General features: G+C 36.3%; 6 protein-coding genes and 1 long non-coding RNA gene across 8 annotated transcripts; 5 read left to right on the top strand and 2 right to left on the bottom strand.

Annotated features, from left to right (window-relative positions):
- The first annotated feature begins 1,239 nt into the window (after positions 1-1,239).
- LOC118434453 lies at positions 1,240-3,064 on the top strand. The gene is made up of 3 exons (XR_004834038.1): positions 1,240-2,491; positions 2,582-2,682; positions 2,951-3,064. It is a non-coding gene; the product is annotated as an uncharacterized LOC118434453 (long non-coding RNA).
- LOC110843308 (probable E3 ubiquitin-protein ligase HERC4) lies at positions 2,806-7,621 on the bottom strand. Of its 2 annotated transcripts, XM_022089269.2 has the most exons (16): positions 7,143-7,621; positions 6,978-7,049; positions 6,694-6,920; positions 6,541-6,625; positions 6,368-6,463; positions 6,086-6,282; positions 5,829-6,026; positions 5,504-5,754; positions 4,864-5,431; positions 4,688-4,792; positions 4,453-4,587; positions 4,204-4,368; positions 3,780-4,129; positions 3,400-3,667; positions 3,102-3,299; positions 2,806-3,027 (listed from the first exon to the last, which is right to left on the bottom strand). In XM_022089269.2, the coding sequence occupies exons 1-16, from the start codon at positions 7,399-7,401 to the stop codon at positions 2,875-2,877; spliced, it is 3,327 nt and encodes a 1,108-aa protein (XP_021944961.1). In that variant the 5' UTR covers positions 7,402-7,621; the 3' UTR covers positions 2,806-2,874. The 2 variants fall into 2 exon arrangements, with proteins under 2 accessions (XP_021944961.1, XP_035703932.1); XM_035848039.1 differs by having other exon boundaries at positions 6,368-6,458; positions 6,694-7,049; positions 7,143-7,219.
- A 518-nt stretch (positions 7,622-8,139) lies between these two features.
- LOC110843971 (2,4-dienoyl-CoA reductase, mitochondrial) lies at positions 8,140-9,916 on the top strand. Its single transcript, XM_022090045.2, has 6 exons — positions 8,140-8,547; positions 8,630-8,693; positions 8,779-9,171; positions 9,254-9,358; positions 9,435-9,549; positions 9,628-9,916. The coding sequence occupies exons 1-6, from the start codon at positions 8,433-8,435 to the stop codon at positions 9,760-9,762; spliced, it is 927 nt and encodes a 308-aa protein (XP_021945737.1). The 5' UTR covers positions 8,140-8,432; the 3' UTR covers positions 9,763-9,916.
- Positions 9,917-12,789: 2,873 nt separating this feature from the next.
- On the top strand, positions 12,790-14,664 carry LOC118434552. Its single transcript, XM_035848331.1, has 5 exons — positions 12,790-13,372; positions 13,442-13,807; positions 13,883-14,104; positions 14,173-14,316; positions 14,383-14,664. Exons 1-5 carry the CDS (start codon positions 12,929-12,931, stop codon positions 14,449-14,451), a joined length of 1,245 nt encoding a protein of 414 aa, XP_035704224.1. The 5' UTR covers positions 12,790-12,928; the 3' UTR covers positions 14,452-14,664.
- A 1,220-nt stretch (positions 14,665-15,884) lies between these two features.
- LOC110843307 (cathepsin L-like proteinase) lies at positions 15,885-18,311 on the top strand. Its single transcript, XM_022089268.2, has 5 exons — positions 15,885-16,227; positions 16,315-16,490; positions 16,553-16,696; positions 16,786-17,549; positions 17,624-18,311. The coding sequence occupies exons 1-5, from the start codon at positions 16,155-16,157 to the stop codon at positions 17,742-17,744; spliced, it is 1,278 nt and encodes a 425-aa protein (XP_021944960.1). The 5' UTR covers positions 15,885-16,154; the 3' UTR covers positions 17,745-18,311.
- LOC110844705 (bacillopeptidase F) lies at positions 18,312-20,081 on the bottom strand. Its single transcript, XM_022090975.2, has 4 exons — positions 19,927-20,081; positions 19,258-19,846; positions 18,782-19,162; positions 18,312-18,690 (listed from the first exon to the last, which is right to left on the bottom strand). The coding sequence occupies exons 1-4, from the start codon at positions 20,071-20,073 to the stop codon at positions 18,434-18,436; spliced, it is 1,374 nt and encodes a 457-aa protein (XP_021946667.2). The 5' UTR covers positions 20,074-20,081; the 3' UTR covers positions 18,312-18,433.
- A 1,359-nt stretch (positions 20,082-21,440) lies between these two features.
- Positions 21,441-25,711, top strand: LOC110842795 (superoxide dismutase [Cu-Zn], chloroplastic). The gene is made up of 4 exons (XM_022088602.2): positions 21,441-21,709; positions 21,988-22,215; positions 25,204-25,267; positions 25,338-25,711. Exons 1-4 carry the CDS (start codon positions 21,605-21,607, stop codon positions 25,526-25,528), a joined length of 588 nt encoding a protein of 195 aa, XP_021944294.1. The 5' UTR covers positions 21,441-21,604; the 3' UTR covers positions 25,529-25,711.
- The last annotated feature ends 176 nt before the right edge of the window (positions 25,712-25,887 follow it).

The following is a 25,887-nucleotide window of genomic DNA, read 5'->3' as shown; positions in this document are numbered from 1 at the left end:
AAGATTACAATCTAATCTACATAAATAGGTTTGCTGTAGGGCCATTCAGATAAATATAATCCGTACGTTTTCTTGGTGTTAACTATTTATTCCCATGAATGATACCGTAAGATGACAATTTGCCAAAGACATTCTTGTCGAAAATACTTGTTTGTTTTATGAATTGAAGTTGAGATTATCCAGAGAATCTTCTTTTTCAAATTCCATCTTATTATTTATGTGGAATGCAAAATTGTAGCCAAGTTTGATTAAGCCACTTTATATATATCGATTACATGTATATGTACATATTCTCATTTTTCTTAGATGAGGCCATAGTTACTATATCGAAAAAAATCATCTAAGTAAGCATTCACTACAGGTCTGAAAAGCTTAATTTTTTCAGATCTCCGTTGATTTCCAACCGATTTTAATGAAATTTTGCCCAGAGTTAATTATGGCTACATCGAGTAGAGCCCTGATTTGGCCGCCTGAAGCATCCAACGGTTTATGAGATATTCAATAGAAACCCAACCAATAGTGTGTTTTTTGGAGATTTGAAAAAATTTAAGGCATGTATGAAAAAAGTACACGGATAAAAAGCTGATACATTTTTTCTATAAAAATACAAAATTAAAATTTTCCAAATCGGTTTAAAACTGAGAAAGTTTTGATGGTGGTGAAATGTGACCGCTCCCACCACCGCCCAAAGGTGAGTTGCTAAGGTCGGCCCAGCAACTTTTCAATTCAGAACACGATTGCTTGAAATTTAGTATCTAGGCTACGCTTGGGTCTCTTGAAAAATGATGAATGATGAAGTCTCTGAATTTCATCGTTGTTTGGGAAAAAGTTCTCGGAAATGTACCCAGTCGGATTTTTGGGACATTTTTGGGAGTTCATGGGACCTTTGGCCTTACTTTTCAATACAAATAAAAACTAATAAATAAAAGAAACCCAAAAAAGGAAAGCTTAGATGAGGCTAAGAAGTGCGATAAAAGTATTTAATAAATTTCTTCTCCAGTCAAGGATATAGAATTTTAATATTTCCAGCATCAGCGCCCCATTTCACTACCATATACAAACAAATATGCATCAAATCTAAAAAATTATGAATGCTTGCAAATATACAGAAAGTTGATAAATATACAGGTCTGACCTAATAGAGTCGACTCTTAGTAATATGTATACATAAACATGTTGCTTATGCAATTTAGTCAGCTTAAATTGAAATGGGGCGCTGATGCCGGAAATATTAAAATTCTATATCCTTGACTGGAGAAGAAATTTATTAAATACTTTTATCGCACTTCTTAGCCTCATCTAAGCTTTCCTTTTTTGGGTTTCTTTTATACTTCATACTGCTAAACGTATGCTTACAAGTTATAATTTATTTTTATCTCACAATGTACTAAAATAGGCATAGCTCATTCCGCACAAGTAGCATTGTAATAATGTAAATTATTTTAAACTATCACATGAATGAAAATAAAAACCCATTTCCACAATCTTTTTACGCATAAACTTTCTTCAGGTTTTGTTGTCCATGTATTTTTAGCTTAACTCTAGATCTTTGTGCATATTCTCAGCCGAAGAAAATAATGAATTGAGATGACAAATTTTGTTGTGGCAGACTGGCAGACAATGCAAAAAATGTGGAGACAGGCACCACCATAAACATAAACTTAAAGTTTCAAACTATGTCTAAACAGCTGAACCCTAGCCCATAAACTATTTAACTTGTTGTACAACGGTAATACACGGCCTAATTTTAGAACCCTTTTAAAAAAGCACTGTGTCACACAAAAGATGGTTAATGCTGAATTACGATGTGCTTTTCAAACAACGGATTATTAATGAATGCATCATTTTTTGAAAAAATACTCTTGGTGATACTTTGCAGAAAAGCTAAGTCGTCCGATGACTTGAGTAATTGCTCGAGTGACAGGATGACTAGTGGGTGACAAGTGTTGTCGTTATGTTATGTCGCAAGGCGTCTTTCGAGCTGGGATCGGAGGAGAAAATAAGATCGTGTAATTGTCTTTCGCTCCATGACAAAAAAATGAGCCAAGTGTCAATTTGTATAAAGTCGGTATTTCTTTTGGGTGTTTTTCATCGCTCATAAAAATCTTTCTTAAAAAATGTGCATCCAAAATAACCTCATATTCTTTGACCTTCACTACCTCTCCACACACCTACACATCCCACACAGCGATGGCCCCCCACAACACCGAACTATTATCACCGTACAAGTACGTACATACTTGCCAGTTAAGCAAATTCCATTTATCGCACACATCACATACCATTCTTTTATCGGCCAACTACTATATAGTCTCATTGCCAAGTCATTTAACACCGAGAGAGCAGAGCCAATTTGTTTCCGTCCAGCCGAGACGGTTAATTACCCGAATCCAAGTCTGTCTCGGCTTCCACTCCGACAAAAGTGTAAAATTCCAGTTCCCTTTTTATATATTGTCAAGTAATTGATGGTACAGATTGTGAAACAGTTTTGGTATGTGACATAACCACGTTACAAGATATGTGGAGGCATAATACGCAGTAGAATACAATGAAATTCTCGTTTTATCCTAAACCACAACAGCGTTACTGCAAGTATTTCACTAAAGCAAGGGCAAGTGCCAAGTGCCAAGTCTACGCGCGTGCATGGGCCATGGGTCATGGATGGCAATTGATAATGTGCAGGTGTGTGACATTTTTTTCGAATTTAGATGATGTCATTTCATGTCATTTCAAAGTCCAGCTATGTTCATCGGCAACAGGGGACAGTAATTTTAAACTGAAAAGAAATCAAGTCAGCACTAGTAATCAGTTTTCTGAAAAGCGTACTTTAATGCAACTCGAACATACATAATTAAGTATAAAACCGAATAAAGCTCAAGCTATATAAAATCCTTCCTTGTGCTCAATTGCTGTCAAAAGTTTTTGCTTTAAAATTTCTTTTGATTGATAGATTGGCATGTCAAGGAGGTTAAAACAGGTGTGGGCAACTGGAAAATATGACTCGTCAGGTAAGGACTGAATGCATATCTACACATATTTAGAAGCATCAATTATTCATTCGTGGGATTCATGCTATTAAATATGTAAGATTATTATTGTACTTTGATTCCACTCATCCCTGAAATTGGTACACGGTCGCTTCCGGTCAAGAATAAAAGAAACTGCTTCTTCAGTTCGAGATCAAGCTCGTGAAATATTTCCCAAAAAAAGCATATCGTTTGATGACCTTTATGAAATTCTCCTTTGTAAACACAGTCCACCTCGAGGCGTCCCCAATCGTAGTCTTCGTTTCCAATTATCTGCATTCATATGTAATATTTCGTAAGTTATATAAAGTATTCACAAATATACATATGAATGAGCTTAACATGAAATTAATATTTTTTTATAAGTCCCTACAATTTCTTTTAGTTCCTCACAATCAAACAATTTGATTGCAAAACTTTCATTGAAGACCAATTCAAATCCGTTCTTGAATGCTGTGAATGCAGTTTCAACGCTTTTGTTAAAAACGTTGTCTACATACAATTCCACGAATTCTTGACTGTTTTCCAGCGTCACTGGAATATTTTTCCCATTTGGTTTTAGTTGCTTGTTTTTAGCGACTCCAAGCTCATCTTTCGAAATCTCAAAGGTGAGACTGAAAACTTGCTCAAGGTCGGGATTCCTGTTGGACATATTTTTTAGTACGACGTTAAATTAACCGAAACTTTGCATAGAAATTATAGTACTAATTATATGAAAAGTTTTGGTTGTAATTAAAAACTAGATTTGCATACTTATATTCTAAAACTTGTTTCAGCGAATTTCCTTCTGTGGGTGACAATTCTACTAAATCCTCAATGTCGGACGACTCTCCCAACAATTTCTTGTACAGGGCAGCAGGAAACGGTAGTTTGATGATGGTATTGTTATAAATCGCTAATCCAGCTAAAACTCCAAAAACCATGAGAAACTTGACTTCTTCTGCACTCCCGTTATACTCGTTAAACCAAACAAGATGACTTTCATCGTTGAGCTTTAAAAGTCCTCGATCAGCGCAGAAATCCAAGAGTTCTCGAATTAGTAAAAGGAAAAATTCTTTTCGTACTCCACCAGCATCTTGGCCTTCTTCTCCAGCAAAATGAATCTATATGGATTTTTATAATTATTTGCAGCACCTGATTTGGTCTTGTTACATAAATACGTATGTATAATGCCTACTCTTAACGGTTTCTTAAAGTCAAAGGGACCAAACAAAAATATTTGTCGAAGTACGTCCTCCAAAAGCCTTTCTCGATGAACGACTAGTACAAATCCTTGCAACTCTGGAGGTTCAATGATCCGAGAGAGAATGCTTGCTCCAATCATTTGAAGTTTTTGTTCACACTATTTTGAAAAATTGATTTTTTTAGAGTATGTATTTTAGAAATCTTAATACATTAGAGCATACAAGTATGTATACATGCATACTCGTAAAAGTATTGCTTTTGCAGATCCATCAAATATAAATGGAAAATCGCACAAGTAAACTTGTCTTGAGCTCGCTGGAGCAATTGGAAATGTTTTGTTTTGCATCCATTCAGAAAATTCAGCATTAAGATCAATCTAAAATATTTAAACAGATGCATACATATTTATATTATTTTTAGTCTCATTTTCAAATTTTAGTTTCAATTATTTGTGCAGTAAAAGAAATAAAACTTGCCAGATTTTGCAACTGCGGGATTATAAAACAATGTCGACTGATTCGTTTATATTGCTTGTTTCTTACAGCTAAAGAGTTGAGAAATTTTAGACAGTCTTGAATGGCCTGCGCAAAATACATATTTTTAATGTTTTTTTGAATAGCATTTTTGAAAGAAGTTATTTAAGCACGCATACCACCAACGCGGCATCAAGGCTACTCCCCTCATCTCGAAAGACGGTAATAGTGCTCACAACCACCTTTTTGTAAGCAGTCACTAAGCGTTGCAGCTGATCGAATGAGTAGCCGTGATAAATCAGCGTTATAATATTCGTAGTGAAATTGTCTTTAAGGTTTTCATTTTTGAATAAAAATGCTGCAAACTTTTTCAGATATTTTGGTTCATTAACAGGAGAGTAACTCTGAAGGAGAAAGTCTCTGAGAAAGCGAACAAACGCATTTTGAAGGGGTGGGGTATCAACGGCAACGTCAACGTTTACGTTAATTTTAGGACTATTGAAAATAATTAGCGGGATGTAGGAGAATGCTGGACAAATTTCTTCGTGTCTTGCACCGCATTGCACTGAAGAATTAGCATCCATTAAACTATCGAGATATGAGACGAAAATTGCGTGCAGTTTGCGAGCCCTGCAGCTCCAGATCTTCTGAATGAAAGTTTCTGCCATTACAAAATCAATTTTATATCCGAAATACGATTCGCCCAAAGGAGTTGCTGCTGCTGCAAGCCCACTCTTCTGACAACTTCTGTAAAATTAAGTAAAATTTCGATAATCCATTTGAATAAAGAAATACATGTTAATATTTATTTCGTCTCACGAAAACGAAGCGTTCCAAATGGAGACTTGAAACAAACGTAGCCATCTTTTCTCCAATCCTGCGTCCATGAATTCATCGTCCGGTTGCAATCTTAAAAATGAAGTTAGGCTTTCGTTGGTAAGCTTGAACATTTGCCGTCTTTTTGCCATGTCGTGTCGAATGTTATTTTGAGTTGCTGCATCGGTCAAGGGAACCACAAAAGTCCCATTTCCACTTGCAAACACATTGTACATACTGACTGGAAGGGTGATCTGATACATATTTTGAAATTTAAAGGATAGAAACACAGCAATAATGCCATTGGAGTCGTACATATTTTTCTTACTGGTATTGGTGCTGGCTGGTTTGGTATGTCAATATCTTCTTCCGTTTCATTAGTTTCTGGGCCATAAACATAAAGGTTCCCATTACCAACCATCACGGTATGGTAGTCTCCTGTAGCAATCTGAGTTACAAGCCCTTCATTGAACGATGGGCCAATTTGATTAAATCGATTGCTGCCATACACACGGGCCGATTCCCCCTGAATTGGATTATGCGTTACATACAAGAATATCTTGAATGGTTCGAGCGATCATTTACTTTGCCGATAAAAACAGTGTGCCATTTTCCAGGAGCAATATAGAGAGTTCCGTCATCAAAAACTACAGCTTCAGATGGTCCGATACTGGTGGGGATCTCTTCTTCAAAATTGTATGTCATTCCGGATTGGTTTTTCGATTGGTCTCCCCAACCAAAGACTGAGTTATGTATTGTCAACCCAAAGGTTTGATTACCACCTTCAATGAATATAAAATTTCAATTTGTAGTGCATTTTTTCCATGATTTACAATGATTTTAACAATAGTGTGTATGTGTACATACCTGCTGCGATAAACCCCCAGGGTAGACCTGAAATTGCCACTATCTCCATAAAGATTGTGCTATATCTTATAGATTCACTGATTCCAAGTTGCTGTGCTAAATAATAAAAGTGTAGAAGAGCAATTTGTAGAATAATTTCAAAATATGGATTACTTTTTCTGAATTGTACTTACACGAATTGGAACCACAACAATACAAACTTCCATTTTCTGTCAGTGCAACAGAATGGTTTTCTCCAGCAGCAATTTGAATGACAACCTGTGCACAACTGTATGCATTAAAATTTGCTTAGGAGATTATTCTAAACCAGCACAATCCTTATTTACCTTTGACGCCATAGATTTTACAAGTTGAGGATACTTGACAACCTCACAATCTTCGTGACTTAAGCTCAGTCCGAGTTGACCAAAATGGTTGAACCCCCATGAATACAGGTTACCATTAATGTCTAAAGCCAAGCTGTGATACTTACCACAAGCGATATACTCAATTTTCAACGATTTCGAGAATCCCTGATCGGTTGGCTTTATCGTAGATGATGATAAACGGATCCCTTAATTTAAAAAAATAGCCGATATAGTTTTAATAAAAGCGTAATATGCAGGGTTACCATCCGTCTTGTCAAAAGACCAAAGAGAACCATCTTCAAGCAGGAAAAGTAGCTCAGTCTCTGTAGCAGAAACTATTATAGTTGACAAAACAGAATTTTTCTTTAGTACATCATGTTATAAATACTTTATTTATGTCACTTTTGAATATGGGAGATTGAGCATACTTTGTTTTATTTGAGTCGGAACAGAAATCTTCAGTGTTTCTGGGCGTATTTCTTCCCCTTTCGATCGAAAACCTTCCCAATAATATATTTGTTGAGTTTCCAAGTTGGTTTGATTTTGAATTGGAAGTGGTTGCATCTGAATTACATTTTGCTGCTGTTCCCTGTTAGTTGCTTGACCATTGTTAGATTTCACTGATGATGTCTTGTTGCCGCTATTCGAAGCCGGACAACAACCACAACAATAAGTCTTTTCCTTCATGTTTGGTATTAAAATATTTAAAATATCAAAGTAATTGTTAACGTCAACGATGCACAAATAATTGAATGTTCATGAATCTGTAAAACTGCAAAATACGTTTTTGCAAAAGATATTAAGTGTCATTCATCATACACTGGACAGATAATTTGTGTTTGCATAATAGATAACAAAACATATCTTATCTTTCACACGTACTTTTATAATGACGGCGGAAGATGCATCACGAACATTATGCATACAATTTGAACGATAATCTCACTGAAATCTTGATAATATTTGACACTTGAACAATATGCAGTATCATAATTGTGATTGGCTTTAAGGCCATGTTGCAATTTATTCCGTTTTTCGTTCGTATTTATAAGATACCCATAAATAGAGTACAATTCCGGATTTCATTTTACTAAAAAAACTTGACAGTCTGTAACCTCTACAATTCATGCTCTCATAAATTACAATTTGTTGCTCAAATAATTGTTAGCATTGCTGAAATTCAAAATTTTAACTTCATTTTATAATTAATTTATGCTCTTTACAATGAACAATCAAATCCATTGAACGCACATAATTTTATCGCACATCGTACATAATTTCATGAGAGTTTCATTGCATTTTACGAAACTGAGGAGTTAGCCATGCACGCCGATTGACGTAACAAAACTCGTGTCGGGTTCCAGTTAACCTTCACCCTTTAGACTTGGAACATAACAAACATAATGCGTATATGTAAATAAATGTAACATTTTCTGCTTCTCTCTAATGTTATTATGCACATATGTGTATGTACATAACCGAGCTATCCTGCTATGGCATTCTGCGTTATGGTATAATACTGTAATGTGTTTATGTATGTACATCAAGAAAGATTGAGTAATAGTAATATTTGGTAAATTGTACCGGTTTTACATAAATATAGTTGAAGTCTTGAAGTCTAATTTATTTTGAGTGTTACAATAATTCAAAGTTGTCCAACAATTGAATGCTTAAAATACAAACTTCTTGTTTATTGAGTACTAATAAACTATCCAAAAATGTCATCCATTCCTAGCAAACCACAATCTAAATTCTTCCCAGCCATGAAAACACCTATGCTACCGAAGGGGACTTTCAAAGGGAAAGTGGCTTTGGTAACTGGAGGTGGAACTGGTAAGGTCAAATTTTTAAACAAATACTTAAAATATAGCTTACTTTACATAACATTCTTAAATCATTTCTCCTTCCACGCTAGGTCTTGGGAAGGGAATGGCGTTAATGTTATCTTCACTGGGCGCTTCAGTAGCAATTTTGGGAAGGTATTTATTACCAAGTCATTCACAATTATCCAGAATAAATTTTTGTTAAAATTTTGTTAAAATTGTGCATGTAATTAATTACCAGACGTGCTAATGTTCTCGAGAAAACTGCCTCCGAGCTTTCGTCATCCACTGGTAACCGCGTCCTTGCTTTGAGTTGCGATGTAAGGGACTCGGATGCGGTCAAGACTACAATCGACAAAATCGAGTCCGATATTGGTCTTCCAACCGTAGTAATTAACAACGCGGCTGGAAACTTTGTCTCTCCTGCAGAACGCCTGTCTCCAAATGCATGGAAAACCATTGTCGATATCGTTTTAAATGGTTCAGCAAATATTACCCTGGATTTGGGGAAAAGACTAATTAAGGCTGGACAAGGAGGATCGTTCCTTGCAATCACGACTACGTACACATTCAGGGGCTCTGGATTTGTGGCATCCAGTGCCGCAGCTAAATCTGGTGTGGAAAATATGAACAGGTGACACTGGTATTTCTATTCGTCAGTGTTAAATACTAGCGCATATTTGTAAAATATATGTGATACATATGTAAATATGTAGGTCCTTAGCAAGTGAGTGGGGTCGATACGGAATCAGACTAAACTGCATTGCACCAGGACCTATCCAAACGGAGGGGGCTTTCAGTCGACTAGATCCAACTGGAAGGTAAATTGGTGCAAGTAACTTGTTACGCGCAAAGATTTACTATTAAAGTTTATTTAATTGTTGTGAATCTTATTAGATTTACAAATAATATGCTTGATAAACTGCCAATCGGGCGACTTGGCGAAGTAGAAGAAATTGCAAATCTGGCGAGTTTTATGCTGAGTGATTACGCATCGTGGATGACAGGCGAGGTATATTATGACCGGAAGCAAATACATAATTATAACTTGATGAATTTTAAACTGAATTAACTATTTTTTAATGTACAGACCGTAGTACTTGATGGAGGAGAGTTACCCTTTGCTGCTGGCGAATTCAACCAGTTCATTAATACTACAAATGAAGAGTGGGACTTTTTAGAAAAAACCATTCGCGAAAGTAATGCTAAACAGAAGAAAAAATAATGATAGAAATAACATAACTATTTCCATAATGCATTGCATTTGCATACCGATGTATGCCGTATGTATGGGCGTATTTATATTGTATGTGAATTTAAAAATTACTTGATTAATGAGTAATACATATAAAGAACCAGAGTCAATTGAATTGAATATATGTACATATGTAGCGTATCTGTATGCATTATATGAATTAAGTACTTCAAATTTTTAACATTTTCGCTTCTTTGAATGTGAATCATGCAGAAACCCCAAAATTACAAGCCCATAGGTCATGACCACACTAAACGTCGCCCCCATAAAACCATACGATAACTTAAAAAACTTGCCACCTTTCATCGAGAAGTTTGCATTTTCATAGACAAAGTAAGCAGAATTATTCTGCAGACTTCCAGGAGCATTGGAGCGTTGCACATTTTCAAATCCATCCTTTACAGCTCGAAGAAATTTTTCACCCTGAAATACAAGACAGAGTTAAGATGTGTACCGAATTTTTTGCTGAATTTATTCTTAATTGCTTAACCCACAAGTCTGCTAGTTTCTGCTGCCATCACCAAAGCGATCATCGGCCAAACAAACTGCAGTATCATTAAAACCTTGTATTCTATGAACTTTGAATCCCATCGTTGGATGAAGGCAGATGACAAAAATGGGACAAGGATCAAGTAAATTCCCAACACACAGAGATCAGTCAATTCATTAACTTGTCGAAGAGTAGATCTCACTTCTACAAAATGTGTCCAAATCTTAAAAAAGACGAGCAGATTATTATGCTAATTTATTTATATACTAATCTATGTACAAATGTATACATGAATAATGTACAGAAATACGCACCTGTTTTGAACTCGAGCTTCCTCCGTGACGATTTTTGCCCAGAGTGATCTTCTTCAGAGCCCTAAACTCTTTATTAATTCTTCCCATTAGAAAGAGGGAGAGGAACGTGACAAAGATGTACACCAAGGATTTTATAGCTCCGAAAATTTGCCAGCCCACAAAGTGCCAAAGTGAAATTCCAAATGTGGTGGGGGTAATTTCCACCCAGGGAATTGGATCGCTATTATTTCGAACAAAGAGCGAGTACATCGCTTTTCCTGAGTACACTTCTGCGGCTGTTTGCAGGACATATGTTTTTGGAAATAGATAGAAAACCGTTTTGTGATATATTTCTTCCAAGACTACTCCAAAAAAGTAGATAGTTGCAATCCATTCATCCTAAAAAATCACCGGGAAAATTACTCATCATTTTTATCTACATATATATTTTCTCTGTAATGCTTTAGATATGCAGACATGAGACATTTAATAATATGCATAGGTCATTCTTACCCGATTACTCATGCCAATTGATGCATTATTCACAGGCGTTTTGCCCATATTTTGTGGATCGTGATTTACAATGGCCAGAATGAGATGTTCCTTTCTCCAAAAGATGTTTATAAAGAGAAAACACCAACCACAAAAAACAGCGTACGACCAAAAGTTAAAAATTACTAACGGGTTGTTCTCAATGTTTTGACCACCAATCTGTGCGTATGCTACCAAGAAACATACGAACGATGCAGTACAACATTGCGCCATGCTAATCACCTATAGCAGAAAAAAGCAAAATAAATTATCTCACTATAAATTCAGCAGTACACATGTAATATTATTCCCCCATGTACATATATGTATTGGGGAGAGTGTACATACATATATTATTAAGCACATACTCTCTGAAGGGTGTTATGATGAATTTCAAAATATGCCTTGTGATCCAGCGTCACCGGAACAAGGCGAAATGGCACAAGACAAATGTAGTATCCCAAATTGACAAAAAGCCTGAGCAAGAATTCAAATCGGTTGGCAATTTCTCGATCCTCGTTTCCTTCATTCTCACGCTCGCTATCATCATCAGCCTCCAAGTCGCTGTCAGAATTGCTTTCTCCAACCGCATGTTGTGCTACACCAGCGATAGTGGAAATTTTCAAAGAATGCGCTTGAAACTTTGACATTTGGTTTTGCTTTAAACTGAAAAGGGTGATTGCTTTAGTGGCGTCGAGGGTGTCACAGTCGTTATGACCCTTCTGTTGAAACTCTTTGAGCTGTTTCATTTGAGGATGTAGGGGAACCATGAACTGTGACGTAGGGTTTGGCATTTCTGCAGATTCTTTCAACTTGGGAAACTGTTTCAGCCACATTCTCAGTAATGGTTATTAAGGAGCAATATTTGTAAAAGTAGTGAATATTGAGATGCAGTTCGACACGCCTGAGAAGTTATGTATGGGGGAGGTGATAGACAGGTTGCAGCATTAACCATTTATTAGAGAAAGTGCCTTATTGTGTATTCCAACAATAGTATTTAAGTATGTGTGAACAGCTTCATGCAAGTTGTCAGAAAATTCCAGATATTACCAACTAAGGAACTCTATGGTCTCTTACACTTGCTTGCGCAACAAGTATGTTTTAACATGCATGACAAAATGGCTGGATAAGAGCTCAGGACATTTTCACTACAGTTATGTATCCTAAGTAAGACTTACTTGTTAGATGCATATGTATGTATGTATTTACGTATACAAATATTCTTCTCCGGTAGTCTATAAGAAGGTTTTTTAATAACATGGCAAATTGCCAGTTGCTCAATTTCTCATGTCATGCTATGAAAAATTGTCTTTCATAGTAATTTCACGGAGATGAGTCTACGTCGATCGGTAAATTGGGTGGTTCGCAAATATGCTACATACGTATCTATCATCGCCATATGCACTCCACACCAATAATAATGACAACACCCTCCACTTTCTTATTTCATTCCATTAAGCACAAGAAACACATTATCATGCTAATTTATGTCCTTACCTTACCCAAATGTATTCTATTATAATAGGTCCCTCATTTAAGTTAACCTTGTTGGTGGCATATCGATCTTATAAAACGAAGGAAAGGTGTTATTTCCTGATTATTGAAGGTTATCAAAAGGGCAGTTGAACACAATAGCTGTTAATACCTTTTCCTTTATATAACCCCACTGATGAAATGTCAATTTCAATCCTACTTAGTTTTCGGAGCATGCTTGAATAACTTCAAATCTTCACCAGTTTAATACCCATTCGGTCGATGTCAACATCGACATTAAAAGCCAAACATAATATTTTTGCTATTGTTTGCAATTAGAGATTGTATTATGGACCGGTTTTATGTCAAATTTATAAATCTTAATTTTTATTTGGCCATTCTCCCATTCCGGGTCGATTTGCTGAAAACGAAGAACAGTTACGGGGAAGTGGTACATCATTACCAATTAGTGCAAGGCCACTCAGTGCAGCGACTAATTGCTGGTGTTATATTGGGAATGGATGTTTTTCAAGGAATTTTTCTAACTCGTGGAGCATACTGGGGATTAGTCGTGGAACAACCCTCGGTCCTGTTCCTTATTTGGAAAACGCTACACAATTCGCTCATACTTTTCATTCTCTGGGGGTGGACATTTTGGAGGAGGGGAAAACATTTGGCACTTGAAAAGATTCTGAACTACCTTTTGAAAAATAGGAGGGCTGCAGAGCACGTTGAAAACTATCATAATCACAACAATGATGAGGAGGAGGAGGAACGAAACCGAGAATATTGGGTATACGTTCAGCATGCCATGCCACAAGTTATTGTCTAATATTTATCTCTTCCTTTCCTGAAATTACAGGTGCACGGCAGCCTTAAGTGGACTATTATTTTCTGTTTCGGCCTTCTCTTTCCGATTGGAGGAGAACTCTTGCAAATCTTTAATTTTGACGGCCACAGGAGACCACCCACGCTGGAGGCCAACTTCCGCCTTTCTTCGGCCCAAGTTCTCTTCGATCTCTGTTTGGTGAAAAATCATACTCATATTTCAGAGAAAGACTTTACACCATCGTATTTCTCGGTATCGGTGATTTACATGACTCTCCGCACTTGGGGAAAAGTAATTCTGGGCATGTCGCATGTTCTGATGTTTTTGGCGTCATTAACCTTCTACTTGGAGGTGAAACAGTTGTACAAGGATGCTTTTTCTACCCAATACAGTTTAAAGGTTTGGTCGTAGTGAATTAACAAAATATAAATCAATCATTAAGCAAACGGCATAAATAATATTATTAATTTTCAGAGCCTTATCTACAAATTTATTCATTTAAGGCGACTGATTCATCTGCTTAATAACGTTAATCGCCCTATATTTCTCTGCCTCGTATCCGCAAGTGTTCCTCTGATGGTCCTGCGAGTAATCAATGCTTGGGACTCGTCTCAACTATCTATACAGTTTATCATTCTAATCAAAGTTGTACAATTTTTAGCAATTATACTAATTTCTGCGGAAGCCAATCACAAAGTAAAAACTTTAATATTTTATTTAGCTTGTCTAGAAATTTTATTTCAAAATGCAATAAATGTTTGTAGGCCATCTTGCTCAAGACACGATTGCTGGAATTATGCCATCGTGACAATACTGAAGGAAGACTATGGTCAGGCCACATTTTTCGGGCAGATTTGGGCCTAGATGCTGGGAAATTTGTCAAAATGTCGTTTTCATTCATTGGATCGGTAAGAAGTAAACGTTAATAATTATTTAAAACAAATAATACGTAATAGTTTTCTTATAATTTTCAGATGTTTAGCGTATATTTATCATACGCAATAATGCTGTTACAGATTTCACCCTGCAAGAACAGAAAATAAAATTTGTATGGAAAAATTTTGACGGTCTATTTATAATTCTAGCTTAATAATGCTTTTGTAATAATATGTTTTTTAAAATACTGTAGAAAATGGTTAATACAAAGCAGCTATAAAAATAGCCAATTACAATTACATGAATATTTAATTTCTAATGACATGTTACGACTTAAATACGTTTAAATGAGTTTACATTTATCGAACAAATATAAATAATAGGTGCTCAAAGAATGATTATTAATCTTCTAAAATATTGGGAATGTCTGCGTTATTTCGCATTTTTCCAACTTGGGATACTATTTGTGACACAAGAGAAATTATTGATTTTCTCCGGCACTTTTCTTTCAATTGTACCAGACGTACAGATTTCATAATACGCATCAAAAGCATTTCAAACTCCATATTCTTCTAAATCTTCAAGTCACGATTTGCATTGTCCAAAAATATTTTTAGATTACGCCACATCGCTAACATCTCTCTCCCACCGGCAATGATGAAATGTCTATTTTCGATTATATGTAAATACAAGCTGGTTATTATTTCGTCATTGACAATCGATATCCTTCCACGTTCACAACCCGTCTATAATACAACTTCCTGAAAATAACAAATGTTCGGGGTCATTTAATAGTAATTCCAACAAGGTTATTGACAATTTCCTGTTACAATACAAAGCAGTAAACTACAGCTATGATACCAGATTAATATTAATGATGTGAACGTGTTTTATGGAAATTAGTTTTTTACTTTTTTATGCAAAAGGGCTAAAAATATTTATTGTTGCAGGAAATGTGTATAACGAAATATTCTTCATTATTTTTGTCGCATAAATATCATTACTATCAATAGCTAAAGCTTTTAAGCCAACAAAATGGTAAGCTAATCATACGTTAAAACATGTCCGTGTTCAATCTGTCAGTAAAATTTCTACTCCCTTAAGATCAAAATCTTATTTTTTCTTAATTTTTCATTGTCAACGTATAATGTCATTATAAAAGCTGCATGATCTATTTTAAAATACGAGTACATTGAGGAAAGAAAACTTTCCTGCATGATCAACGTATCATGATTAACGTAATTTCCATTCCCTGCGTACAGTTTAGAATATGTATAATGTTTCCTGGTAAATGAAATCTGTTGACATTAATATTTAGTACATTGAGACTATTCGTTTCAATAATATGTTAATTATACCTAAATATGAATATATTGTAATTGGTGATGAGCCGGAAAGCCAAATGACACTCAAAGGTTGTATATAAAGCCATGGCTCAGGATTATCTATTACGTCAACCACAGTAATATACAGCAAACCTACATATATCCCCGTATTCCGTTAGAACAACTTTAAAGGTCACTTATTTATTACAATGTGTTACATTTGCTATTAAATATTATTGGCCATCATAAAATCACCTAAGAATAACCCAGTTTCGATTGAGATCATCACCTCCCATGAATCTCTCTCGTAATGCAGCAACAATGTAACATATCGTCAAATTATTGGCCTGAATGTGCAACTTGTGCTGACAAACCATTGACAAAGGAACGAGTGAAGAGACCCGTTAAAAATTCACCCATGGCATTGAATGCAAATTTTTTTCTGTATTTTATAAGCATGATATCCATCTCCTCCATCAGTCATCATCATCCACCTTCTCAGAGAATTGCCACGAGTGGAAACTACTTTCATACAAACATAAATTATGCAACGGTTTTCAAAATTTTCATTAAAACAAATATTTTTCAAAATTTTATTACTGTATTTCTGTATATTAGGTTCGTTGCTAAAAAAAACTTATTCCAAATATAGTATGTATGTATGTGACTGTCACTTGTTAATACATACTATCTCATTATTTACAGTCCCGATTACTGCAAACATTTTGAAAGACATTGATGCTCTGCTAAATACCAAGAATTTATTTTCTGATCTCAATGTCAGACGTGGTAAAGCCTTAGAAAACGCAAATTTACTTGACACGTTATATAAAGAGTTAGAAGATCCAATTACAATCCGATTACTGCACAAAAAGTATCAGGTACGTGAATATGTAATACAAACTTGAATGTCTTTCATTTTCAACTCATTTTGTGAATCTAGAAAATGTATAGGAAAATCAAGTCTGACTCCCCAGAATCCAGCACAATTTTTAAGCAAAACGTACTGCAGGTTGCCTACCATAATTTATTGACGAAACAGGGTCTCAGTTCATATGAAAAAGGAATTAATCAGTTTACAGACATGGTAATTGAATTGGCAATATGAAATATGAAAATATTCCAAGCTTAAATTGCATCTACAATTGAGTAAAATGATACGTTGTGATCTGACAGACTAATGAACCAGAAACACTTTCAACTGTTCTACCACAAGAACAGCAAAACAGATCGTCTCGAGCGTACAATCAGTCCCCACAGCCTTCACCTTGGTTTCCCCATCATTATGCAAACCGTGAGTCCGAAAAGGATTCTCTCGACTGGAGAAGCTATGGGGCTGTTTCCTACCCAAAAAACCAAGGTAAATGTGGTTCCTGTTCCTTCTTTGCCACCGTTGCTGCGCTGGAATCACACGACTATTTAGTGAAAATGGCTTCCGATGGGAGTTCGTCGTCGTCCTACACGTGGGGTTCGCCATCCGACCTCAGTGAACAGGAGTTGCTGGACTGTGCTGGAAACTATAGTGGCTATCGAGGTTGTAATGACAATCTTCCAACAACAGGTTTGGAGTACATGCAGCAAAATGGGCTGTCATTTGAGTGGGACTACCCGTACAAAGATAAGGTAGGGAGTTACTGTTATGGTCCTTGGAATCGCAGGAAGGTCGGCTTGGATGGATATTACCCAGCCGTTCCTTTCAGAGGAATCAATAATGAGGAACGAATGAAACAAGTTGTTCGAGATTTTGGTCCAATAATTGCCGGCATGCATATGAGTTTAGACTTGAAAATGTACAGGGGTGGAATATATGACCAAGCGTGTACAGATCCTCATGGAATTTCTCATAATATTTTTAGAAATCACATGGTCCTTATTGTAGGTTATGGGAGTGAATGGGGGATAAATAATACAAAGGTGGATTACTGGATTATCAAAAACAGGTTATACTTGTATAAATATGTACATACAATAATATTTCTTAATTTAACATTCATTTACTTAAATTACTTTCCAGTTACGGCAAGCAGTGGGGTGATCAGGGGTACTTTCGAATTGTGAGAAATAAACGATTGTGCTTACTTGGAGAGGAGGCATATTACTTGTACACTCAATCACCATTTGGATTAACATTCTAACTTGTGATGTGATGACTTGGATGATGCAAATGAATCAATTTTGTACAAAGACTATGATATTGTGTGATATAAATACATTTAATATTAATAATTATTTTAATATATGTGTTTGTTAATAAGCGAACAGGATCCCGAGGATTGCTGATATATTTTTGTACGTATAATGCATGCAATAGAGGAATTACTGGATCCGTGTTTAAGATATTAACATGCATATTTATGTACCCATTTATTTGGTAATGCTGATTGTACCAATATTTATTAATTAAACTAAACCATATCAAAATGCTTTGCACTGCAAGTATATCTCAAATATCTGTAGGTATTATACCAAGAGTCAAGAGTATCGTTTATCCTTAGGATATTTAGATATTATATGTACGGATACATTTCGTGGTAAATTACAAGTATTGTTATACATACATACCGGTGGGGATAATTTATGCATATAGCAAATTGTTTTTGTACTATAAATGGCTAGAGTAAAATTAAGGAAACATGTACATTCTTTTTCAGGAAAATAATTGCCAAATGGTCAATCGCAATTAAATCAAGGAGGATGATTTAGATTTCAGAAGCAAATTTTTTATTTATTAATATCATTATCCTACATATCACCATTGCATGCAGATAATAAGTTAAGTGCATTATACCAACAACATATTTTGAATGGGTGAATTCAGAGTTCATCAATTTATGCCTACAGCAGACGCTGCATCGACTCGGCCATACCCGTATCCATTATTAGGGTAAGAATCTGGTCCTGGGCCGCAATAATCATCCGGGCTGGAGATTGGAGGACGAAAGGCAGAGTTTCTCAAAATTCCGACAACTTCATCTGCCGAAATCCCAGGATTAGCACTTATAACTAACGCCGCAGCACCAGATACAAATGAACCCGAAGATGACCCTGACATGGTCACATAGTTGTTATTTCCAGGTCCAGCTAAATATTCACATAATATTTATTATAAAACCGTTCAAAAATAGATTGCATTTTTTGGCTGGCAAACAAAACGTGCAAATTATTTACCTACCGGACACGATATTTAATGCTGGTGCCACTAAATCAGGTTTAATCTGTCCTGCGAAGGACGGTCCTCTCCCAGACCCCAAAACAAGTTCATCATTGGGATTGGTGCGTCCAACAGCGATTACATCCGAGTGGTCCCCAGGTGAACCGATGCTGCTACAACTTGGACCACTCCCCCCACTGGCAAAAACAGGAATGATTCCAGCCTCCTTCCATGCTGCGACTAAAGGATCGAACCAAGTTGACCCTGAACCACCGCCCCATGCATTGTTGACAATGTGAGGACGAGGTTCAGCCACAATCATCCACTGGGCGCAGTCAGTTAATGTTGCCTCTGTTCCGGACCCTTGATTATTCAACCCACGACATGCTACCCACTTGGCACCTAATATGGGGTATCAAAGATTACGTATTTTTCCCAACATTATTTAGATGAGATGGTTATAAATGTCAGGTCACAATGAGCAGCGCTTTAAATACCTGGAGCTACCCCGATACCGTTAGTTTGTCCAACAATTACTCCGAGAGTGTGACTGCCATGACCTTGCACATCGTTGGGCGTGGAGGAGTTATAAAATGGGTCTCGCCACGCTCCAGCGAAATTATTTACAAATGCTTCGTGAGCCAAGTTCACCCCAGTATCGATCGAACCTACGGCTACATTCTCGCCCTGGGTAACCCCCCAAGCCTCTGGTGCTCTGACCTTCTCGACCCCCCATTGCACTCCTTGGTCGACTGACAATGTCGACATTTCCCGGACTGCTGGAACTGAAACGGTGTGCTGTTCTCTCAACTGAAATTCTCCCGTCATCCTGGTAAATTCGCTCAAGGTATTTAGATCAACGTGTTTCAAAAGGATAACATTAGTGGCCCAAAAGGATGTGAATTCGAGACCAAGATTTGATGCAAGTTTCAAATATGGTGCTTGAGCCACTGAAATGAGGTGTTTTAAGTTTGTAACGAGAGCAGTGACTCTGGCGTCACCGGTAAGTCCTCGTAACCTGATTTCAACTTGCTCAATAACTGGAGAAAGTTCAATGATGATGTCCTGTGCTCCATTGTTTCTAACCTGTATGCATATACGTATATTGTAGTGATTAGGATTAATTAAATAATTAAATAAGAAGCTTGTGGCAAGGAAGGATTCACCTTAGAAATTAATGAAGGGTTTACATATCCAGCGTCTGTAGTGGCAATCAGTGCCACAGAAAACAGGAAAAGGTAAGCCAAATTCATTTTATTTAAATAAACACTTGTCAAGCAACAGTTTACTCCTGGAAATGGCATTTTCCGCATATTAAGCCCAGTTTAATGAGCACACCTAATCTATAACTGTGATAAACATCAATCATGCATTGACAATAAAAAGTTGATACAGTTGACACTGAGGTCGTAAACACATATTTATAGAAAATCTTTATCTCATTTTGTAAACTGAAATTGCAGTATGTGCACATATGTTGCAATGTTACATAAAACGTTCAAGTTCGAGTGGTTAAAGTATTGAAGCCATCACCATGCGTCAAAAATATGTGTGCATGTACAAGCACATATTCATATGAATTAGAAGAAAAGGTATTTACAGATGGTTATTATTCTATTAAAATCTTTCAACTCCTGCTGCGTATAAATAAAACTAGCAAAGTTATCAAAAGTCGCCACTAAAAATTCTATGTATTTCAACCCATTTTACTCAAAGTTACAATTATGCATGCAAATTGCAAATATCCACGCCACTGAATTTGCAAATCCGTTCCGACCGCATGCATCTGTAATATGCTTAGCAAAAGAACACTTACACATAAACCAATGGAATACATTGGAAAAGTGGAATTAAGCGTTTTCGAGTGGTTTTATTGATTTTCCGTAATGGCAGACTCCACTTTACTTGCAGGATTAACATATTTTACTATCTGCTTGATATTGGGTGGTGAATCGAAATAAGTACTTTCGCCACTTACCAAACTTCTACGTAATGCCTTTGCCATCATTTTAGCTCTATATTAAACCAGGAAAATAAACATAGTTTTTGTCTTCCATATTTCTTTAATGATAAAAGTTTGTTTATTTTCCTCAAAATAAAGTGGAGTGTTAAAAGGGATGATAACACATAGAATAAACTCGTCAACAACCACGTTAACGAAATGGAAACATATATAGCCTAAATAAATATATTTCCTTGGGGGAGGTACGGACAGGTAAATATTTACCTGCTTTATTAGTCATATTTACTTCATTTTACCCAAGTTCACATAAAAATGTGGAATAACTGGCCCGATAATTGGTTCAGGTTTACCTTCGTTGCCGCTCTCTAAAATAAAATAATTACATTTCATGCACTTGTCTGCTATGTAGGTAGGATTTAGTTGTTCAATTCAGTAAGTATGTAAATACACGCAATAAAAAACATTTCGGAGAAGTTGAAACGCATTGCCTACTGCAGGTCATAGGTATTGTAGTATGTATAGCAAATGGAACCCACATCATCGCATTCAATACTATATTTTGGATACAATATGTGTACAACGCATATACAATGGAAATACAAATGTGCCAGCCACAAGACCATTCATTTTCGGCTATTATTCCTCTAACAAGTCTGGATGTTTCTCATCCTTTTTGCTGGTTAATAAAATATGCACCACAAAAACAAGCGAGCGGATGCACCATTGCTCAGTTGACGGCTTGGCTTCCATTAAGAAACATCCTCTTCGTTTCATTGCATTTCATTCAGCAAATAAAAACACATTGCGAAAAGCAAAAGTCATTTTTAATCAGTCCCAGCAGTTAATAGTTTCCACAACCTTGTTACTCTCGTACTTGATTGATGAAGATGCGCACGGTGGCAGTTGTTGGGGTGTTGTCGGCGTTGTGTGTGGCAATTATTATTGCAGTAGTGGTCACTTCCGTTTCAGGTGCACCCGCGGCGCAGGTACATACGAAAATAGAATACATTTTTTGTGAACATTTTCATTTATGTCACTTTTCTAAAATATTAAATAAGTGATTTCCCCTTATTCAATCTTTTTGGACATGCATACTGCAGAATAGTCATAAACATGAATGTTTTTCCTTATCACATAACTTTGTTTATGCATTTTTAATGATCTTCTTCTCAGAATAGTCATGCACACCACTTACTTCCACTATTTTCCAGGATATCGTCATTATTTTGGGCCATTATTATTCGATTTCTATATTTTTGTGCAGACTGGAGTTGTCGTAACCAAAGCCTACGTCCTTTTCAACATCGGAGTGGACAAAAGCGGAATTGTCGGGTCGCTCGACCTTAGTCAAGATGAGCCATCGTCCCCCGTCAAAATTAACGGGACTCTCACAGGCCTTACGCCCAAGGGTCAGCATGGCTTTCATGTTCACGAGTCCGGAGATATCAGAGGAGGATGTGCGTCTACCCGAGGTCACTTTAATCCCAAAATGGTAATGAAAATGACCAGCGTTATTTGTTTATGTTGCATTTCGTGAGTATTCTCAGGTGATCGTGATAAAATGTCATTGGAACATGCCTTTACATGCATATGAAGGAGATAAATTGACATGAGTTCATCTTGGTAACCAGTCAAGCGTGACATTGAATAACTTGAGCCGTGCATAACTTGGGCGACCCCCTGCTTGTAGAAAAGTGTTAATTGCTAATTGTCAAATCAACTGAGTGAGTCCAAGTGGCCAAGCTTATAGCTTTGCTAAACATGCTGAAGTATGCACGTTGTCAGCATAACTCATAAAATTGTGTAATAACGCCTGCAACATAAAAAGTAATGCATTTGCTGGCTGCCCACATTCTCTTGTACATGAAGGTAACAACATTTGTAACCTTATAATTTTTGATGGAATTAACATTTGAAACAAATTTTAATCTAAGGAGAGGTTACACTTCTTAATTGCGCTTTTGTTCCTGACTATTCCACGTTTATTGCTTACCAATGTTTTATTGTTTTATCTGTACTAGATATAGATAAAACTCACTCCTGTAATTTTCCTTGAATAAGGTATACAAAACTGTGTACGTCATTTATTAATATTATAGTAGTTATAAAAATAATAATGCCACTTGACGCGTTCAAAAATAACTTGGCAAAATGCTACATCATTCTAAACTACGGCTTCAGAAGGACGGACGTCATCAGATTTATTATACAAAATTTACTCTTCAAATTACAATTTTGTGGACCAATTATTAAGTATAATCCATTCTAAGTATTCGCATACTTAAATGCTTACATTTCATGAATCCTCCCCTCAAAAAATCTTGGTTGTCTAATTGATTAGTTCTCCAGGGTTTACATAATCAATCACAGCCACTCCCAAGGAAAAATTGTGTTCACCAAATTTTACAAATAAATAGGTAGATATGCAAATATGGGCTTAATTAACAAGCGGTTCACTGCATACGTATGTACATAAATTCATTGACTGAGGTGCCATTTATGTTCACAAAACGAATCTATAAACCATTCAAAGGGATAAGTATTCATAAATGTTTGCTTAATGAAGGCGATAATTTACCACTGATAAATTATGCTTTATGAAGGTACAATTTAATGACACAGTTTAGCGAGATGGCTTCTAGCTTACTGTCAATCACCATAATGAAAGTTTCATTATGAAACCGTCCATGATTGCGATGCAAGGATTAAAAATCTTTGCGCATCCGTTCTGGTCTGTGCCTATTTCTACCTGCTCATCACTCATTTTGTTATTTTTTCTATATTTGGTGAGACATCTCCGCTGACGTATTTAGTATACAAATGAACTGCCTTTGTATCTGCATTCACTTCATTCATGTATGACACTTGGGCACAAAAAATTAGGATTTCCAACCATGATCATCGTTATTATAATAGGAGTACGTCACTTTAAAGGTTTAGCCTGGACTAACCTTGAGATTTGCAAAAATATTTAGAGGTGCATAGCAAAACCGAGTATTATTAACAGGTGACACCTTTTTATGGGAAAGTCTTGTCTGTCTGTTCGTCGGTCCGTATCCACGATAACTTTCGAACGGATTTGAATTTCAACATGAGATTTTCACCTACGTGTCTCAAATTTTTGGGTAGGAGTTAATTTAGAAGTTGGGCGTTGCGGGACGCACCCCCTCGTCGCTACGGGGGTATGCTTGTGAAATTTCGAAAATTATTATTTTCTTTTTGGAATAGTTCATTATGGTATTCTACAATTAATACGCAAGACAATTTAATCTCCGAAGATGTACCTACATATATGTACCCATGACCCCTCCGGCTCGCATTGGGGAAAGTGAGATTTTATGAAAAAATACAATTGTAGAAATAGGTAGAGCAAATGAGACGGACACATTTGAGGGGATGTGACCGCACCCCGTCTTGGGGAAATATAAGATTTTGTAGAAAATGGTCGGGAACGACTAATGGGTTTCACCCTTTCGCTACATTTCGTTTGCGACGGTTTATTCAAGAGGTTTCTGACAACAGTTTCCCTCTGTATCAGATTGGTAGGTAACAGGCTGTATTACATGGTGAGTTTAAGTATGCAAAAAAATGCTGCAAAAACCTTGCTAGTAAATATTAAGCGAGCATCAAATGCAATCAACCATCACCACCGTGATTAGTTTCAAGTTCAACTCATAAATTCCTATCAGTAGTACAGATGTTGGAACGATACAAATTCGCATATATTTTGAGACTGGGTTTGTTTTTATGGAAAAATCTGGTTCTTGTCACGTTCTTCAAGACTTTGCGATAGAAATAAAAGAGTGTAAACTAGCCCTTTCAAACTTTATACAATTGCACAAGATACATAGATAAGACAAACAAGTATGAGAGAACCACGCCAAGAGCTGGAGCTAAAAGACACACTACATGCTACATAGATATTCTGAATTATACGTTAGACGACTCCAGAATGTAAAATAAGGCTGTTGAACTGAATTTCAAAATGTGTGCAGCATATCAAATCTCAACAGCCAGGTTTCTGTGTTTATAAAAACATGCAATATGGTAATAGGAGTAACGATGATGTCACGATAATCACGAATCGCGTTCCGCCCAATTGAACTTGCACATAATTTGAAACAAATAACTTTCTATGCAGCATATTTATAATGATGAACAAGCTTTCTTTTTTTAATAAGTATGTACTGCCTAATACTCAAGCTCTTGGTGAACATGTTTGTCTTAAGTAATAAGTAATTCAAATAATGCGCATTGTGCAAATAATAAATTAGCATTACTCCGCTGTCATCTTATTTGGCTTGTTGATCTTTTGCCAACATCAAATTCTAAACTCCTTGGACTCGCGTCGTTAATTGTGCACATGCTGCCAATTTGTATCAAATCACTTATCATATACACTATTTTTTCATAAACAATGAATTCCTAATTTGTGACTGTTGCATGCAATCTTAACGAATTGCCTTGATGATTGTTGCAGTTAACGCACGGTGCTCCAGGAGATGAGACTCGGCATGTTGGAGATTTGGGGAACATCATGGCAGGTCAGTTATATTACAACTATTTAATTTGCTAAGTATAAATTTTTGACTTTGACAATATGCAATATTGCAGACGACAAAGGGGTTGCCGTGATCAACATTACCGATCGCATGATTTCTCTCACGGGTGACAATTCGGTTCTCGGCAGAGCGTTTATCGTTCACGAGAAGGAGGATGATTTGGGCAAGGGTGGAGACGATGGTTCAAAAAAGACGGGAAATGCGGGGGGACGACTGGCTTGCGGAATAATTGGAGTTGCATAATCCGTTCACCTGCAAACACTTCAGTATTAATTCATACGAGTATGAAATAAAGATACAAAATTATCAAACAGTTAAGGTGTTTTTGTCAATTTTGGTTTGATAATTAATTATTCTAGCTATTTTTTGATTCTCAATTCCTGATAAGCATAATATGTTGGGTAATAAATTAAAGTTGAAAATATATCTACCAGTTTTTGTCTCATTAGTAAAGATTAAGTACATTCACGCAAATCAAATCTTGCACGCACATAAAAGTTCTAACTTGGAATTAGCCGCAAATTAAATTTCACGGTTCGAGATAAAAATTTGGCATATTTCAAAACACCTGTATACTTATACACTCAGCACTCATAAATCCA

This window comes from Folsomia candida, unplaced genomic scaffold (genome assembly GCF_002217175.1).
Source record: "Folsomia candida strain VU population unplaced genomic scaffold, ASM221717v1 Fcan01_Sc002, whole genome shotgun sequence".
NCBI classification, from domain to species: domain Eukaryota; kingdom Metazoa; phylum Arthropoda; class Collembola; order Entomobryomorpha; family Isotomidae; genus Folsomia; species Folsomia candida.
This window is presented reverse-complemented; position numbering and strand designations above follow the sequence as displayed.